The sequence below is a fragment of the Anabrus simplex genome, chromosome 4 (assembly GCF_040414725.1).
Source record: "Anabrus simplex isolate iqAnaSimp1 chromosome 4, ASM4041472v1, whole genome shotgun sequence".
NCBI lineage: Eukaryota > Metazoa > Arthropoda > Insecta > Orthoptera > Tettigoniidae > Anabrus > Anabrus simplex.
This window is the reverse complement of record NC_090268.1, coordinates 377,475,956-377,497,101: the sequence shown is the minus strand read 5'-3', so window position 1 is coordinate 377,497,101 and position 21,146 is coordinate 377,475,956. Positions and strand designations below refer to the sequence as shown.

The 21,146-nt window shown below is 37.1% G+C and overlaps 1 protein-coding gene across 2 annotated transcripts in view; it reads right to left on the bottom strand.

Annotated features, from left to right (window-relative positions):
• Positions 1-21,146, bottom strand: part of LOC136872022 (trans-1,2-dihydrobenzene-1,2-diol dehydrogenase) — an 86,224-nt gene that overhangs the window by 34,281 nt on the left and 30,797 nt on the right. For both annotated transcript variants that reach the window (XM_067145840.2, XM_068227299.1), the window contains 2 exons: positions 10,996-11,287; positions 1,335-1,584 (listed from right to left, as the gene is read on the bottom strand). In XM_067145840.2, coding sequence (XP_067001941.1) covers positions 1,335-1,584; positions 10,996-11,287 — 542 coding nt within the window. The remainder of the gene's footprint in view (positions 1-1,334; positions 1,585-10,995; positions 11,288-21,146) is intronic.

The following is a 21,146-nucleotide window of genomic DNA, read 5'->3' as shown; positions in this document are numbered from 1 at the left end:
TAAGGGAATTATTTGTTCAATTGCATGTGAATTTGCTTAGGTTACAATAGATGGAAAGTTCCTTCCTCAACTGCTGGAGATCCATAGCTGTAGGATGAGAGTATTAATTCATTCAATAATAATTGCTGTCCCCATGGCTGGGAGAGAGAGGGTTTTTTAAAATTTCTTTCATGCATACATTCATTCATTTGTTCATATTGTTATGTTCTCTCCTTAGCTGCTGGGGTTCTGTAGATGGAGGCTGATAGCATTTAGTTTATTCAATCATTGTATCACTTATTCAATAGGGAATGCTCTTTCCCCAGTTGGTGATTATCTGCGACTAGGAGAGGCGAGTGTTTATTCATTCATGCATGAATGAATAAAATTCAATCATGCAATCATTCATTCATTCATGCAGTCGTTCAGTTCATCCATAATGTCTATTGTAAATCGAGGATAACTCTATTCACATTTGTGACATAACTTGCACTAACAGTAATACAACTTAATAAGGGTGAGGCACACGTTGTCCAAGACTATACAACACAATGTCTTGGGCAAAAATAAATAAAATTTAAAGAACTACAATTTAGAGATTGAGCTTTATGGGAGTGAAAGCTGGGTGGACTCAGGATATCTTATTCGTAAGTTAGAAGTAACAGACATGAAAGTAGCAAGAATGATTGCTGGTACAAACAGGTGGGAACAATGGCAGGAGGGTACTCAGAATGAGGAGATAAAGGCTAATTTAGGAATGAACTCTATGGATGAAGCTGTATGCATAAACCTGCTTCGGTGGTGGGATCATGTGAGGCGAATGGAGGAGGATAGGTTACCTAGGAGAATAATGGACTCTGTTATGGAGGGTAGGAGAAGTAGAGGTAGACCAAGACGACGATGGTTAGACTCTGTTTCTAACGATTTAAAGATAAGTGGTATGGAACTAAATGAGGCCACAACACTAGTTGCAAATCGAGGATTGTGGCGACATTTAGTAAATTCTCAGAGGCTTGCAGACTTGCTTGCTGAAAGGTATAACAGTCTATAATGATAATGTATGTATGTGTGGTTAAATAGTGATTAGGCTTAACTGTAATGTTTAATGTAGTAATAGATAAATTAAAACTAATTGTAACAAGGAAAATGAAGCAAATATTAACCATTTGGTTTGCAATAAATGATCACTCTCTTCCCAGTTCCAGGCAATCCAGAACAAGGAGATGGGAGTATACTATCCTATTCTATGTTCCTTTACATTCTATCATGAAGATAACATTTCTTATTGTCTTTCCTTGAAGGGGGCATCTTACTGAACCTTGCCCTGGGAGCTTAAGGCCAAAGTATATACTTACTCGAGCTGTGCCTTTTGTACCAATTACTAGAGCTTCATTTGGAAATTGTGCTCGTGCATGAGTGCTGAGTACTGCTGTCTTGCCATTTTCATAAGTGAATATGCAGCTCATGCTAACATCAACACCCTCGTCATTTAGGTGGCCCAATGCTACAACATTTTTTGGTCGAACAGGTCCATAAATAAACAGAGCAAACTGTAGACAGTAAACTCCAAGATCAAGAATGGTACTTCCTCCAAGAGCCTTTTTCCTGCAAACATACCAATATATTATTAGTAAGATGACAATGATGATGATAATATTTTTACAAGAATTTAACATATCTTGCCAACTGTATCAATCAGTCAAAAAGAAATAAAGGTAAGTTGATGATTTTAAGATACTTTTTGAGAGAAAGATAACAGATAGTGATGAAACACCTTGTACCTGCATGAACACATGCTCATTAACTGTTTTGTTTGGGCAATGTGACTGTTATAACATTATAATAGTCTATGGAAGGACATTCCGGGGATCACTAATGAGTAAGTAGTATGTATATGTGAGAACTTACTGAAGGCAGAAGTAGTCAGTCAACAATGTTGGCACAAGTTAGATGATGTATGTATAAGTGAAAACAGTTTTTCATATGTTAAAGGCTAGGTTATGTATTTTGTTTAATCACGTGTATTTAGCTCATGTATTAAAGGTTAACACTATGTTTTACAAGTAAATAATATTTCATATGTTTAAGTTGTTCAGGAAACTTGTGTGTGTGTGTGTGTGTGTGTGTGTGTGTGTGTGTGTGTGTGTGTGTGTGTGTGTGTGTGTGTGTGTGATAATAACACAAGAAGTCTAAATTGAGGTTACATCATGCTTGTCACTTGTAAACAATCTTTTGTGTGTTCCAAGTTGTTCACAAAATTTCCAGTTGTACGTGTGTTGATTTAAGTGAACTCTGGAACTTTGACGTACCAAGAACATCTGAAAAGTATTCTAAGTGTTTCTAGCTATCCTTAGGTAATACGGTATACTGTAATGACCCACTTGTTTTAAGATATTTCTAGAACAGAAATGATAATGGATGATAATTGTAGAACCTTCCAGGTGTCTTGTATTATTATGTTGTAAGAAACCAGAATTATTCAGAAGCATAGCCAAAACATATCAGTATAAAGAATGTTGAGTCTAGTTGAAGTCAGTGTGTAATAGTGAATTGTTGTAGTGATGTGATGTTGGTATTGTGAAGTGAGTTTGAGTTGTAAGAGTTCAGGAAGATGTAGTGCTGTTTATGTAGAGCAGGTCTAGCGATACCAATCATCTTGGTTGATCAGTCGTGATCTATTATGTATTTTTGCATATGTTCAGTTCAGTTAAGTCAGTCAGTTGTAGCTGTAGTTACAGATAGTACAGTTGATGTTCTGTCATATAGTGAATTGTAGTAGTTCAGTCATATGGATACTGCTGACAGATCAATTGTGAATTATTTTGTACATATTTCTAAACTCTCATGATGGTATGGTTGGATAGGTACTGTATCAGAATGATATCTCAGAAGGATTTCCAATCACAAATGAGCTCAAGCAGGGATGCTTATTTGCACCTACACATTTTGCTCTGTACCTGGCAGCCATGCATTATGAGACAACACCCATAAACAACACATGATGATGATGATGATGATAATCATCATCGTAGAACCTCTTCATTTTACTAGGTAGGCTGGTGTTGAACGAGTCTTCACCATCATTGTCCATCCAGAAATGCCTCCTCCTTCACCACTGACTCACAGTTCCCTCCTATTCTCTCTACATCCTCTCTCAGCTGGTTTAACACAAACAGCACAGGTGTGGAAATTAAATATTGCTATGAAGGCCAGACAGACTTTGCTCTAACAGATCAACCTGTTCCACCGAGGTTACAGAATTGCAATATGTGGATGACAATACTGCTCCAGCCCACATACCTAAAGAGCTTCAACAGTCTGCCATCTCCTTCAACAGTGCATATAAACACTTTGGCCTGACTGTCAACATTCAGAAGACCAAAGTGCTTGCTCAACCTACTCCTGAAACCACCGTCCCAGATTTTGAAATCACTATATCTGGCATAACTCTGGAAAGGGTGGATCACTTCTCGTACCTTGAGAGTACTCTCTCAATGCACTGTACCTCTGATAAGGATGGGGGCAAAAAGAATACAGGCTGCCTATGTGGCTTTTGGATGTGTCTCACACCAACTATTCCAGAACAAAGATCTAAGGATTAGCACAAAAATAATGGTATACGAAGCTGTTGTTATCTCTACATTACCCTATGGGTATGAAAAATGGACCCTATAACTCCACAACATCAAGAAACTGCAACAAATTTTCCCAACAAACCTTAGGTCCATTATGAACATCAAATGGGATGACTATATAACTAACATTGCAGTTCTCAGGACAGCGCAGCTGAACAGTATAGAAGCCATCATCAATGGCCATCAGCTAAGATGGATAAGCCAAGTCCATCATATGAGTGATGGAGACTCCTTCAGCAAATCTTGTATAATGAACTCAGCACTGGCAAGAAGGACTTGTGATGCTCCTCTGAAGCGATATAAAGACCAACTAAAACTGACCATGAGAAGTGTAGACATAAACCCAAATACTTGGCATGCTCTTGCAGTGAATCACACTCATTGTCATGCTGCCATCTCAGCTGCAGTTGTACAGTTTGAGGAGAAACGTTGAAAACAGGAAGAGGAAACTTGCCAGAGAAAGAAAATACTTCAAACACTACCATGCACCCCATCTGCCAAACTTCCATTGGATGCAACTTGTGTGGCCACATGTTTTATGCAAAAATTGGTCTAATAAGCCATCAGCGCCACTTCGATTGAGTGGACCAATGAATTATGGAACTGCAGGCAAGAAATATACACTTGGATATGAGTATTAGCCAACGATGACTGTGACGATTGCTGAATGTTATCATAATTATTATATTTGATTTAAATACATATAAGTAGTCAGTGACAGTAGTGGTTTTATTTTGCTACATTGCTGCATCTACGTCAGTAAGTAAATATAGTTGGATATAAGGATAATGCACATGTAGAGGTGGTGACTAATACTGGCAAGGTACTGAAATTTATCTAATAAAGACATTTAAAAAAAGGTACAGAAGTTGAAAGCCAGAAAAGCAGCTGTGATTGATAAGACTTCTGGCAATATACTGAAGGCAATGGGCAGAGATATAGTGTCATATCAGAAATATTTATCTGATTAACCCGACAACAGTCGCACGTTTGGTTCTTCTTAATGTGGTCGCAGTAGGTTATCATGTCCTTGGAGGAGCGACGGCTGATACAGCCTTCCGTCTTGTGAAGTAATGATGTGTCTTGACACACACATTTTTTAACATCTGTTCAAATGAATATAGTTTTAAAATAGGTTAAAATAAGTAAATCCATTTCCCTTCCCATTCACTGCCCCCATTCAACCATCCATATTGATTTTAATTGTTTTAACTTTTCTCATTCACATAGATTTTAAGCATAACAAGGTACTTATTAAGATGTTTTGAAGAAATCTACTATGTAATTTCACTTAAGCATTGTAATATAGCTGAAGATATTCCAAATGGAACAAAACATGTACTGTAAATGATTAATTAATTTGCTTGAAGCAAATATAAGTATCAAAAAGGTGGAGATTTACTGTTATTGATTCAATGTAAATAAGATTTGATACAGGAAATGAAGCTGAATTCTTGCAAATAAGCGTTATGTTCCGAGCTGTCAATGGAGAGATGGTATGGAATGATATTAGTAGACAAATAAGCCTGGATGCAGTTTTTAAAAGTAGGAAATATAATATTAAAATAAAGTTGGAATTCAAGAGGACAAATTGGGACAAATATTCGTTTATAGGAATAGGAATTAGGGATTGGAACAATTTACCGAGGGAGTTTTTTAATAAACCAATTTCTTTTAAATCATTTAAGAACAGACTAGGTAACTACTGATAGGGAATCTGCCACCCAAGTGACAGTCGCAAACTGCCTTACATGAAACTTATCTGAAGCCTGATCAATTTGTCTTTATAAATATTGTAGGTTAGCAAATCATCCTACACCATGAGCCATATGGTAAAAATTATCTATAATTACTTGAATAGTTAATTCACAGAAACATACTGAAAGTAGGTTTACAATGAAATATAACTATAATTAACATATGAGGGTCGTTTCGTAAGTACAAACATGTGGCAGTACAGTAAATCAGTATATACACTTAAAGATTTGTGTCACACTCTTCTGTTTGATGCTAACAGATGGCATCTGTGTCCATTGGTAGCTAATAAACAGCATATGGAGAAGGTTAATGTTCTACTGGCTGTGCTCTGAGATGAATGTTAGTAAAACAGAACCATTGTCTATGTTATAATACAAGGCCTTGAAATAGAGCCCGTAAGATGCTATAGAAGTGGTCACACTGAAGTTCAATGCCGGGCCGCTAGGATCACTTTCTTGCCCCCTGTCTACCAGGTTCACGCTTTTAAACCTGTTTATTAATCAAGTTGGTTGTCAATGTGTGTATTTGTCTGACGTTAAGCATTCGCAGTTCCAGACATGGTTTATTCATGAGAAATTAAAGGTAGTGGAATTCTGTTTCACAAGTTTCCAGTGAATGTTCAATGTTCGAAACATTATGCAGAGGAAGTATTACGCATGAGATACAACTTCCAGCTGATGAAATTAGGCCTCTGTTACTAAGTTTTTATCCGACTTACGTCATAAGAATTGGGCGATCCCAAAATTTGTCACTGGAATTTTTGTAAACAATGCTACCATGACCGGCGATCATTTGAGAGGCTTCTTCAAACTCAGAAATCTTAAATTAGGGAACCAACCAGAAAAATAATTTGCCCAACAAATTTGAAGAAAATGAATGTAGCAAGAGCTAGAAATATTGTATTTTCCCCCAAAACAATCTCTGGTTTATAAAGTATGGAGGTGGTTTGTCCCAAGAGCATTAAATACAGTTTAAAATAAACTATTTGTTTTATGGAGCATTTTATGAAATAGTTTGATGCGCATGACATCTGCAACACCTCACATGGGACACATTCCAGGAATGAGACCAAACGAGAATCTTTTAGTACCGTACTGAAGATGAACGCCTCAGTTGGTTAATTAATGATTTCCCATCATATATTAAGAAAATTCAAATGCATTCAGAGAAAGTAAAAAGATTCATGAGGGAAATGTATCAGGCATAGATCTTGACTACCCAATCCACTGTGGCCTGTGTACAATACCTCATAAGTATACATTTGCATTATGCATTGACAAGGAACCTAACAAGCAATGACATCGAGCTCTTCTTCAGCTATCTAAGACGGCAAGCGGAATACAATTACATTATGGTTTATGTGGCAGAACAACAAACGGACTGTAAAGGCTGTTTAGAACATCTCTCTTCTCCAGCTACTCAAAGTCCAACATTGTATCTTATTCGTTTTCAAGATCCTCCAATACCAAAAATCATCGTCTGTGGCACTTCTGCAGTGAACAACGGAATTTGTCACCTACACTACACAGTACTTGCCCCCGAAGAGCGTTACTAAAAGGTGTAAGGTTTTTTTTCTTCTCGAAAGACATGTTCATCAGTGAAATTAAGTGTAGTAATTGTAAAGACAATAAACCACCTCTTTTTCTACTGTGAAAATTTCTGAGACCTCTATTAGAGAACATTGCTTTGAGCCACTCACGTAGAAAAGAGAAAGTTTTGAACCTTCAATGAGATATCCAAGCCAATGAAGTACCGCTCTATAAATGAAGTACTGTCAATACTCGCAAAAACATTCAGTTCTTTTTATTTAGGATATAATTTACTTATTGACATATATGGCCATGTGAATACAAGGGGTCAAGAATGCGATCCTAGTGGCTGAATGGTAAACTAGGATGCCACCCATTTCCATGAGTGCATTTCAAGGCCTTATATTATAGTGTAGGCAACGAACAGAACAGTGGTCATATGTAAAATGCAGCTCTCTATGGCAGAAATGCACAGCAGTGACATCTAGAGCTAAGAGAAATACTGGGTAGTAATACTTCCATACTGAACTGTTGCATGTTGGGTTGAGACCTTAAAATGGGGACACATAGCAACTGTTCATCCAATGTCTGCTCACAAAGAGTTGTCAGTGATTGTTTATTGAACAGGGCTTAACAGAAGACAGGCACAGACTCTGCAGGAATCCACATGTACTGGTCGATAGTGCTCCAAAGTTTACAACAGGGTTTATGCTATGTGGCATAAAATCAGTAAAGGGAGATGTAAAATTGGGCTCGAAACAAGACTCACTGTATCAGTCTGGATTGATATTCTGAAACTGAAGAAGCCATTGCAAAGGAAGTGCTTTGCAAACAAGGACAACTTAGCAACATTTCAACAAATGATGGTAGACATTTATGATTTGTTTCAACTGATAACGTTCAATGTCTTCCCCATCACTGAAAAAGATGTGTGGAAGATCTAGATGACTATCTAGAAATGTGTTAGTTCTTAGCATTCATTTTGTGCATGATAAAACAATTATATCTATTTTCATATTTTTTGATTACCCACTACAGTTAGCTCCATTTCCCAGACCTAATTTGGTGCTAGTGGCCTTCAAATGCTTATAGGAGATCTCCTTTGCTGCAGTTTTATTGGAATACTAGCAAGATACCCATGCTTCACTACGGTTTTAAACTGAAAGTTATCATTCAAAGTTTTACATGTTGGAGAGTCCACAGTCAGCTGAGCCTGTAAAATATGCCCTCAGTTCATACGTCAAGCAGTTTTGAGGGAATGATTATTTATTTTCTGCTCTAAGACTCATCTGAACCCCATACAGAAGAATTTGAATGTTTTAAACCCTTATTTAACAAGATGTAAAAGTGACCAACCTGTGAAATTTTGATTTTGTACATCGAACTGTAAAGGGGGAATGAATACCTTTTTAAGGGGTGAATGTTTTTAAGTATTTATTAACATCTAGATTAAGTTTGTGCCTGAAATGGTTTTGGAAGAATGGATGTTGTGTTTTTGAGGGTCAACCACCATCTAAACCACTTAGGGGAGAAATATTTTGAAGTATACGTATTTTATACCTGGGACTTAAAAGAACACCCTTCTCATAAAATTACAACTTTGTACGTCAAACGGTTTTGGAGGGATGAAAAATTTTGTTCATGGAGCTAACTTCATTTAACACTTTAGGGGTGGTACAAATTTATTTTTTTCCTATTTCACATCTAGAATTTAAAATATATACTGCTATTTGGAATTTTGTCTTTGTATGTTAAACTGTTTTGGAGGAATGAATGAATATATCTGTTTTTGGATCTTATCCCCATTCAACTCTCTGAGTGGTTAAATTTGTTTCAAACATTCTGTTATTTAACGCCTATGATATCATTTGAAATTTTAACTTCATAATTCAAACAGTTTCATATAAATGCACATTTCTGTCATTTCTCACCCCCCAGTCAAAATCCAATTAGGGGTGTATTTTTTTTAAGCCCACTTCTTATTTGTATCCTCATAAAAATTCAACTCCTTTTACACCCCACTTAAGTTAATTCCATCCCCCTCCCTCCTCCGCCATAAAATACATGTGTCTTTATTTTTAAAGCAGATTCCAAATACCAATTGTCTTATCCGTAACATTCTTTGTTTTCGAGAAGTATCCTAAAACAAAGAATTCAACTCATATTTCAATTCATTTATTCCCCTCTTAATTGGATTTCCCAAAAACAAAAGAATACATTTCTTTATTTTTAAAGGAGTTTCCAAATACTAATTTTCATGTCTGTAACATCTTCAGTTTTTGATAGTAAGTATCCCCATAAAAGAAATTCGACCCCTTTTTCAGTCCTTGTCTGGTTTAGTCGACCCAGGGTAGCATCACTTACATGGTTTTTCCAAAAACAAAAATACGTGTTGCTTTATTTTGAAAAGAGAAAATACCAATCTTCATGCCTGTAATATGTTAAGTTTTTGAGATATACTATAGATATGCTCATTTTAAAAATTCACCCCTCTTTAACACTTCCCCAAGTGGATTTTCAGAAAATAAATTATGCGTATTCCTTTACTTTTACAGGAGATTCCAAAAACCAACTTTCACATCTGTAACATGTTATGTTTCTGAGATTTATTATAGATATAGATTTTCTCCCCCTTTGTCACTCCTGTTTACCCCATCTTAAGTAGATTTTCCAAAAGCAAATAAAATATGTATTTCCTTATTTTTAAAGGAGATTCCAAATACCAATTTTCACGTCTTGAAACTATTAAGTTTTTGAGATATAGATACACTCATTTTAAATATTCACCCCCTCCCCCTTTTCAGCCCCTTAGCAATAGTATATCCAAAATTCCTCCCTTAGTGAGCACCTACATTGTAATATAAATGTATGACAAAATTTCATTTCTTCATGTCCAATAGTTTTGGCTCGGCGATGGTGAATCAGTCAGTCAGTCAGAACATGTTATTTTATATACACTGTATATATAGATAGCAATTTTAAAAATTCACATCTTTAACACTTCCTCTTAAGTTGACTTTCAGAAAACTAATTATGCATGTTCCTTTACTTTTATAGGAGATTCCATATACCAATTTTCACGTCTGTAATGTCCTCAGTTTTGTAGATACCAGTATCATAATATCAAATAATTCAACCCTGCTTTCAGTCATTTTTATGCCCTACTTAAGTGCTTTTTCCTAAAGCAAAAGAATATGTGTTACTTTATTTTTAAAATAGACTAAAAATTAAAAATATTCTCGTCTGTAATTTCATTTTTTGAGCTCATTTTAAAAATGAACCCTTTTTAATACTTCCCAAGTGGATTTTCAGAAAACAAATTATGCGTGTCCCTTTATTTTTACAGGAAATTCCAAAAACCAATTTTCACATCTGTAACATGTTACATTTTTGAGATATGTTGTAGATATACTCATTTTAAAAATTCAACCCTTTGTCACTCCTTTTACCCCCTCTTAAGTAGATTTTCCAAAAACAAAAAGTATACATTTCTTTATTTTTAAAGGAGATTCCAAATGCCAATTTTCATGACTGTAACATCTTCATTCTGAGATATAAGTATCCTCATAAAAGGTATTCAACCCCTTTTTCACCCCCCCCCCCCCCAAGAGGATTTTTTAGAATAAAAAGTATGCATTTCCTTATTTTTAAAGGAGATTCTAAATACCAATTTTCACGTCTTGAAACTATTAAGTTTTTGAGATATAGATACACTCATTTTAAATATTCACCCCCCTTTTCAGCCCCTTAGTGATGGTATATCCAAAAATCCTCCCTTAGTGAGCACCTACATTGTAATATAAATGTATCCTCAAAATTTCATTTCTTTATGTCCAGTAGTTTTGGCTCGGCGATGATCAGTCAGTCAGTCAGTCAGTCAGTCAGTCAGTCAGGACATGTTATTTTATATATATAGATACAACAGAGTTGCTATAACTTATGAAACAACACTCATATTCCTTGTAAAAAAGGTATTTCATATTAAATTTCAAAGTTCTCTTACTGGCTAAACTCAACTTAAGATTACTGCAAAAGCTACTTCAAGATGATTGCATGATTATACAAAACATATAGTAGAAAATGAAAATAGTTACATGACTCGGTCAACATCTTCAACAGGTATTCCAAATGTAGCATTAACTTGTACAACTTCTCCTAGAGCACCTGCATTTATTTCCTTCTTCAGTGCCTCATAGACTGGAAAGCAGCGTGACCAAACAGCCTCCATAAGAAACAGTTTCTTTTCTCGAGCCAAACTGATGAGTTCTTGTGTCTGTTTTAGATTCATTGTTAGAGGTTTCTCACATAAAATGGGCTTTCCACTGTTCAGCATTAGTTTACCAATGCTCAGGTGATGTGGGTTGATTGATCCAATGTATACAACATCTGTATTCAGAGAAAGAATGAGGAAGATCAAATTCAAATATTTCAGAATTTGTGCATGGTACTAATAAATTAACTAAGATAATTTAAATACTAATGCACTATGTACTTGCTCTTTACCAACCTACAATACCAGATAACAGTCAAAGAATTGGAATATGTATAGTATAACTGAACCAATAAAAATATATTACAATAATTAAGAATTTACTGCAGCTGAAAGGCTAAACAATATAGTTACATCTTACTGTATTCAGTTAATGATATTGTTCTTTTAGTGCACTTTGTTAGATGGTATTTGTCACATTCTTGCTTGCACAGCTTACATACACAATTTTCACTGGGGTTGTGGTACAATTTGGTCATGCATATTTTGTGATGAAAACTGTAAATGGCGTATCTAGTCACGACATGCTGTAGTTCCTGATTTTCTTTCATCCATTTTCTCCCCATCCTTGCATTTGTAGCGTAGAAATCGAGATCTATGTCTCTACTCTTAGCGCCTCTCTTCTCTCCAGATGTTTTGTATATTGTTCTGTAACTGGTCGTAACAGTTTATTCCTCAGGTTCTCTGCATAAAATGTCTCCTTGGCTAGTATATAAACCAATCTTATTGGTGCTGATTTTCCCACTCTCAGTGCATTTTTGATAAAACGGGCTTTGATTTTTTCTGTTGTTTCAAAGTCTGAGGTTTAGACGATCCCAGATCAGTTTTAATCCATAACTTAATATTGGAGATATAGTGGTTTTAAAAAGTTGCATTGCTGTATCTAGGGACAGAGCTGAAAGAGCCTTTATGGCTGGTATTGCTCTTATGTCTGCTGCAGTTCTTTCTTGAATATGATATCTAAATGACTTCATAGTAGTTTGCAGGGTAATTCCAAGGCACCTAAAATGATCAACAATTTTTAGAAGTTTTCCATTAAGAGTGAGGGAATCTCTAGATGTGATTCTTCCTCCTTTCCGAAATGTAATTTGGACTGTCTTTTCCAAATTGGTAGTGAGGCGATTTTTCTTTATCCATTTCTCCAGCTCTATTATAGCTCCTTGTAGATGATTTTTATTGGAAGACTCCAGCACCATGAATGTCATCAACGTATAAGATGACTTTTGTATCTGTTGTACTCTAAAAGATATCGGTAATATCAGCTGTGGCGATGTTAAACAACAAAGGACTCATTGGATCCCCCTGTAAAATTCCATTTATTTTTTCAAATGTGTATGATATGTCAATTGTGTTAGTCTGCACAAAATTGACTGTTTAAATCAGGGCCTCTCAGGGTGCATGCGCGTGGTGCATGCACTGTGCACAGTGCAAAAGACGACTTGGCTTGGTTGACCAGAGTGCAGACCCCCCACTCCTCGATTTGGAGCAATAGCGCTTACTCTCTCTTTCCTCACGCCTGTCTCGCTCGCTCCGCCTGTTTCCCTCTGCCCCACTTGCGCCGTAGCGCTCCAAATCCGAGCTGACTTGAGCCGAGTATAGGCGAGTTGAGCCGAGCTTAGCCGAGTAGCCGAGAGATGAAGCGTTGATCCGAGCCATGCCGAGCGGCAGCGATGCACAGTGCACGGAGCTCTTGCGCCTCTATCTGCACGCGTGAGATTTTGGGCGTTTGAGAGGCCCTGGTTTAAATATTTTCTATTGCTCTGACAAGTAGGTGTGTTATCCCAGTCATGTCTTCTATCTTTGTCATCAGTATTTCCCTGTTTAGTAAGTCAAATGCCTTTGTGTAGTCAATAAAGATTGTAAATTATTTTCCATTTGTGTGCCTCAAAGCTTCTTCTATTTCTTCCAGTAAGTACCTGATTTCTTGTGTTGTGTTTCTACCATGTACAAAACCAAACTGGCATTCAGGAATATTCACTAAAGTTTACTTTTGATTCTAGGATTTTTGTGTAAATCTTATATTACAACAGCCTAATAACGCAACATTTTTAACATTTCATCAACTACTACAAGTCCAAATTTCATCTCAACAATATAAATACATTAAATTATTTACATTTTAGGGCACTCAGTTTAATTATCTTCTCAATTCTTTAAAAGCTTCTCATGTCTATTTTGTTTTATATTTTAAAAATTTCATATCTTCTCAGTTTTAGTGTTCATTTGGTTTACTTTCTAAGTTGTAATTCTTAGATCTGAACACTGCCCAGTCCCTCATTTTACTACATTCCATCTAATATTCTGTGTCAATTTTCATCAATTTGGAGACTGCAGAGTCATCCTCCTCTGTGCTGGCTGACACTTTCAGTGTCTCATACTCCTCAATTTTTTAAAATTTGGATTAATAGTTCTTTCAGTCTGATTGTCAAAGTTCTTGGATTAAATATAATACCGGTTCTCAACTTTGGATAATTATAACAGATGCACAAATTAAACTGAGACTTTTGTTGTTTCTGTAACGGTTTATTGTTTGTAATACTTGAGTGATATATCTGCCTATATACTTATTTGATATCTTCCTACAAGATTTGTAGGCTGCCACAAGGACAAAGAGTACCATAGCCAATAGATTTTATTTCACAAACTTTCTCTTTTTGAAACTTAAATGAAAACTGGGTACTTTCCAGGTGGTAATTGTGGTTTCTGCAGATGGCTATCGACACCTTTATGAGGCTGTCACAAGTGAGTGGAGAAGGTCAGTACCTAGTCCAGATCTTTACAAGTAGTTGTGAGTAGCCGGGGAATGGTCCCTTGAGCACCAATCATTAGACCGGTGATGCTTATAGACTCAAGCTTGTATTTGTCTTAGTAAGTGAACAACATCTCTGATTAGCGGCAGAACCATTTTCCAGTAGTGTCTCAGATTCACTACTGCTTGCGAACCAGTATCCCTTGAACATTTCCCCCTCCCCCCCATAGGTTGCGCATTGTGCCTAACCTGGTTTTGGCATGTCTATACTCATCCATGATGAAATTCCCAACACCATCTGAAGACTGTACAGCATGGTACACACTCATTCCCGTACACATGCTTCATCCGGCGGTAAATGTCTGCCATCATAAACTGAATAACCCACATTGGCAATTCTGGATGAATTCATGGCAAAACTGTACCTAATCATGGTTGCTTTCTCATGCATAACAGTACACTAACACTTTCCAACGATACCAGATTTCTTCCAGATATGTGTAGTCATCCACTGACGCATGCACAATGTTCTCTTTCTTCAAATAACAATACTTATACTAAAGTCTCAGTTTCATTTGGGCAACTCTTCTATTAGAATGTTATAGTATCCACCATTTTAACTACAAGTAAGCAAGATTGAAAAATGATTAAGGCATTTAGAAAGCACTGATCATTATAGCAATAACATTTCTATAAAAACAAGTTGTTCTGGTATGAGAGAATCAACTTTGAAATGTCCTAGTCCGTTGCCCAGGGAACACCTGGATTGATATGATCAATTTTCATAACACATCTCATGGAAAGTCACCCTGGAACACTGTGCAACCCCCAGGTACTTGGAAGTGAGTTTGGATCACGCTCTCACCTTTAAGAAACACTGCTCCAACATCAAGCAAAAGGTGTCAGCTCAGACCAATGTGGTATGAAAACTGACAGGCACCAAATAGGAACCACAATCAAGTACACTGAGGACATCTTCATTCACGCTGTGCTATTCTGCTGCTGAATACGCATGCCCGGAGGGGTATAGATCCAGCCATACAAGAGAAGTGGACATTGTACTTAATGAGACCTTTCACATCATCACAGGCTGCCTATGGACTATGCCTTTGGATAAATTGCACTGCCTTGCTTGAACTCTACCTCCTGGCACCCATCGGGAGATAATGGCAAAGAGAGAGAAGAAAAAACTGTCACATTTGAAGTTCACTCTCTGTATGGCCACCAGCCAGCATGCCCACACCTAGCTCTAGAAAAAGTTTCCTCAGAACAACAGAGGCTCTTGGAGGGACGCATACCAAACATTTTCCAAACATTTCACTAAACTGCCAATGAATTTCAATGGCTTTCATGTCTTTTGTATTTATAAAATGAATCACAGTATGTACTTCCCACTCTGCAGGACCATTAATTATGAGAAGCATTTTCAATATCATCATCATCATCATCATCATCATCATCATCATCATCATCATCATCATCATCATCATTTCCCCTTATCCAGCTCCTGCCGGGTCAAGAGATACATATGGATGAACACTTCCATAATGGCATTCTTAGTTAGTCACTGCGTACTGCTTAAGCATGTGCTGAATGATGACCAAAACACTGCAGCATCCATATTTAAAAACAGCACTTTTAAAAAATGCTCTGCTCCCAGACAACATAACTTCCCAATTCCATTTGACTTAGAAACATATCATCCTCATTACTGTACCATTCAAGGAATGTCAAACTACTGCTTACTCACTTGGTTTTGATGGTAACGATGAAAGAAAGGAGACATTACCATTTCAAGTATGCTTCATTACTATCTGCAGAACTACAGCTATGGAGAAACTCACTTATATCTTCAAGCTGACAACTGCATTGCACAGAAGACAACTGTGTTGCACAGAATAAGAACAATGATGAGCTATCTGGTCTGGAGAGTGATGACAGATTTTTATCAGATCAAAATCTCTTTCCTGCCAGTCAATCATAGAGAGATATATTGTAACTGGGCATTTGGACTTTTCAAAAGAAAATACTATAGTTAACAGGTAGATTGAGCTTTTGTAATTTCTTTATAAGAAATTTTGCATATCAAAAGGAAGTTCTGTGTGACTGATGCTTCTTAATTAACAGGCAGACACAGTGGAAGTAAATATACCAGTCACATCAAAATCAGGCTGTACTGGCAGGTACAGAGGATAGACATACACTGGTAGACATGAGGGATTGGCAGGCACATTTCATACAGAAACAGTGGAGAGAAATTCCCCACATCACCAGTTACTCCCACTCCTCAACATCTAAAGAAAATTAGGGAATGATTTTCTGTCACACAAGACTGGACAGCTTGCTATCAGCGTCAAAGTTTGTAATAATGAACACATTTCTGAAACCATGCTGAGAAGTATTTTACCAGAAGGCTGTACAGAAGAGCAAAAGAAGTACTTGTATAAAATATTCGATAATATTGCTCCAACAAAGCCAAATATCTTCTGTACCCTCGTCCTCCAAATCATCAGGACTTTGCTCATCAGGACGTGATTGATAAATCAGCAGGATGAAGTTTACATCACTGTAGGAAATGCCAGGAAAAGAAGGGAAAGAAGAAATCAAGAAGGAAGTTGGTCATTGAAAAATCATAATCCGCCATTTTCAATCTCAATGTTCCAGGATCAAATTGTAGAATGAGAGAAAAACAAAAGGAAATAGTCAACAGACTTTGTTAAGGGAAGGAGACAGTACCAGATCATTCTGATGAATTGATTTATTTAACATTATTATTATTATTATATGTAATTATTAAATGTGTGTTTTGTATCAAATGTGTAGCACTGATTGAATTTACTGAGAACTCCAATAAAAATCTTGCTGTTCCTTTCCATTCGGATCCTTTTCTCCTCACGAGTGTCTTGTCTTGTAGAATGGGAGAAAAACAAAAGGAAATGAAAAACAACAGACTTTGTTAAGGGAAGGAGACAGTCACAAGATGTCACAAGAGCAATGCATAAAGTAATTGATTCAAGTAGAGTCAGAGCGCTGTGGAAGCAGGTGATATGGGATCAATGTGCTGGGTAAGGTGAGGTTTCCAAGGAAGGTACAGGAAATAAATTAAATAAGCAGATGACTCAATCTTGGCAGCAGGGCTATATATCTAGGCTATACATCTTTGACACTATTAGATCTAAGAGAGACTCTTGAAAGACGGCTTGATTTGTTCAACCTTCACAACTGTCTCAACGGAAATTGACGGTTTCCCGCTCCTTTCTTCATTCGTCATGAATTTCAGTCTGACCACGTGCAAACTCTCTACACCACTTACGAACATTTTTGACATCCATGCATGACTCACCATACACTTCCGTCAATTGGCGATGGAGTTCAATCAGTTCAGTACCTTTTGAGTTCAAAAACCGAATAACTGCGCGCACTTCGCACTTGGCAGTAACATCCAATAGGAGCTCCATTCTCAGCGGCTGCCAAGCCAAGACTAAGTGCCTCAGTGCGGCGTGTGCATGTTTATATGCGAGCGCGGGAAACACTCTTCACAATATTGTGATCAACAGCCACATGAACAGAGTTCTGTATTTATAAAAAAAGTAGACCTTATTTTCGGGATTACCCTCGTAATTCCACATACTGTATATGAGTTTATTATGGTTGTAATTATGGAAGATATTACGAGTAGAATTTTGTAAATAATTTAAATTTATTAAGGACTAGCAGAAGTACCCGTTCTTCGTACGGGTTATCAGAAACTGGCTTTAGTTACTCATACTATCGGTGTGACCGACTTCATTAGATATTTATATCACTGGTGTACAGTATTTACTTAAGTACGTAGAAATTATTTGTCATGTTTGGAATTATAGTGTATCATCTTTTCTTCAGGAGGGCCTCTAAATATTAGTTCCTAATCAGCGTCAACCTCTAAGATCTTTTGCTACCATGTTTTTCCTTCATTTCCACCTAGATATACCTGCTCCCTTCACAAAGCTGTAGGTTTAGTGTAAGTATACTTCCGCTAGATGTTGCCACAAATATAAATATTATTGAATGTATTTGTTTGATAAAACATTTTGTAACTAGGGTAAACTTGGCAAATATGGGCACCATAAGGTATATCTGAAGAAAAGGAGCACTAAAACAACTTCCATTTTCCTGGTAAAAAATCCTTGAAAACTTACAACTATTTCCATTCGAATAAAGCTTGAACTAGCCTCTATCCCATAGTGCTTGACATACTGTGCAGCTTCGCAGCAAACCCTGCAACTGCCCATATTTGCCAAACTCTTAAGGTAATATGGGTACATTTTCTGGTAATATGGGCACAAGTTATTAAATCACAATTAGAGCCACTGCTATTGTTATATTCATTTTGTATTGTAACAAGGTGGTTGTATTGAACATACATATATGAAATAAGGGTAAATATATATTATAATTAAACACTGATCATGAACAAATGCTACCAAGGAAGTAGAACTAATACCATTAAGTTATCAACTCGGAATCACTTGAATTGAATTAGAAAATGTAAGTAAGATAAAACTGGTCAAAACTGTGTGTAATATGAAAAGTAAAAGGATTAATCTAACAGAAACTGTCACATGAGAGCACTCTGAGTCAAATACTGACAAAGTTTTTTTAACTGCCCTCATCACAATAGAAAGAATCGCCTTCCATCTCTACGCACTACTCATGGAACCACTTAGCACATGAACCACAACACTTAGACCACTTCTGCCCTTCATTCTCATCATAATAATTCCCCTTACACACAGGACAAATACAGGAAACTTTGTTGCTCCGTATGGCTTTACGCTTTGTGGCTAAACCTCCTCTACTGACTCCTGCGATAGGCCTAGCCCTTTTATGCGCTGAAGCCAGATTTTCTTCACTTGCAAGTTCTCTTGCAGAACACTTACGTCTTCCCCGGTTACTAGTCATCATCTTCAGTTTTGGACTGGACTAATTTTTTCCTTTTTCACATACAACATGGCCACCCCTCGTGTTCATTTGGAGTCCTGACTCGTCGGCATTAAATATTCTGGCCGGCTTGTTTAGCAGATTCAAATCCTTCATCTTTTTTTTCGAGAATTTTAAGTTTGTTTAGGCACATAAGTTCTAGATGCTTGTAACTGATTACAATCGCAATTTCTTACTGTTATTACAACACGTGACATATCCTCTTTATCCCATTTCTGGCGGATACCCGCTCGTTCATTCCCATTTTGCATCATAATCTGGAAAAAAAGGAAAAAATATTTCTTTTTTGCAAAATAGCTACGTGCTATATTAATTGATTAACATGAAAACGTACAGATTGCCGTAGAAATAAAAAAGAATAAGTCTATCTCAGAGCCCGTCACGTAAATACAATGTAATTTGATGATGCCCATATTACCTACAATGTCACTGCCCATTTTTGCCTTAGTGCCACATTTCAGAAGTTGGCATTAATGGGAAAGAACTAACTCCCAAGCGCGTATCCTCTCGCTACAACATACCCTACACTAACCTTGCAAGCTACCCCTAGTAATATTTCTTGAAAAATAAACTTATTTTGCGTGTAGTGCCTTAAGTAAATTAACTGAGTTATTATAACGCCTCGATTTTGGAAGAGTAGACTGGTCTACTTACCTCAAACCATGTTCTTTTCAGCTTCCGTTAGCACAGTAGAAGACAACCTTTAACATACTGAGCAGGCATGACACTTCACGATCACCAACCTAGCAGAGCGCATGCTTCTACTCGCTACCATTGCGTGAAAAATGAAGAATTTCTTAAATCTGCCCATATTACCTTAGTGCCCATATTTGCCAAGTTTACCCTATTACAGATGATCAAGGAAATACACGATGCATAAAAGAAACTACTATAATTATCAAGAATTATAATTCTCTAGGCTCGTCACTCATGTAACACATCATATAATGAATCCGAGTATAAATGTTGAGAAATTTTTTCAAGTCATGACAATTGTGTACAGTATATAGGTTATTTTCATGGTTACAATGATCATAAAAGTGGACCAAAATATCGACACTAATAACAACAGTGATCGTACTACTCCATGATTTGATAGAAAATAGTTTAAACTATAGGTAATAGACTCCGCAAAACGCTGAAACCTAAGCCAATACGTAAAAACGGAGACCGCTGGTCGTTGTACTACGGACATCTCCGGGGCTATTATTTTTATACTTCACTCCCTTTCCATCCCCGCCCAAAGGAGTGCTATGAGCGTTTTACACAACAATTTATTTTTTCCAGATAGTAACTCATGTGTATCAATTTTGGTTGGCAGCTATGCCCAAACGTACATGTATAATCTAGCTGCTGTAGAATCCTGGAGCTGACATTGCCATGGTTACGGCCGTTCGTTTCTTTATCCAATTCCTAGAGCAGGGGTAGTGTGGTTCCAAAATCTCCATAATGGTTGGTTTTAGGGCCTTAAAACATGGTTTTCGGGCCTGAAGGGTTTACCGAGTTTTGTTCTTTGCGTCAAGGGGCTTAAAATGAGCTTTGTCTCGTCCTTGTACGAGGAATTTGATTTAGCCTATATATTGGCCTATTATTTTAATATTTTTATATTGCCGCCCTGTAGCCACCCCCCCCCCCCTTGAATTGTTTTGAAAATAAAATACAGCCCATGTTACTCACTGGCATTGTATGTAGGGGGTTTGAAAAGTTCTCGGAATGTACTAGAATTAAGTATCTTACCTCGGTGGAACTGCTTTTATTTTTCAACATAGTCTCCCTGTAGACTAATGCATTTGGTCCAGCGATGTCCCAATGCCTTGATCCCATCTCGAAAATGAGATTCCTCCAGGCCTGCAAAATACTTCTCCAATTTGGCTGTCAGTTCTTCCCTTGTAGAAAATCTCCATCCACCGAGAAAAATTTTCAGCTTGGGGAATAGATGAAAGTCTGATGGTGCCAAATCAGGTGAATAAGGTGGATGTGGCAACAATTCGTACCTCAGTTCATGAAGTTTTGCCATGGCAATAACACTTGTGTGTTGCGGAGCATTGTCCTGATGAAAGATGACCTTTTTCCTTGCTAAACCAGGCCTTGTTTCGTGTATCTTTTCCTGTAGTTGGTCTAGGAGGTTTGCATAGTATTGCCCCATAATTGTTTGGCCAGTAGGAAGATAATCTATCAGCAGAATGCCTTTTGCATCCCAGAAAACTGAGGCCTTGACCTTTCTGGCCGAACGCACTGCCTTTGCT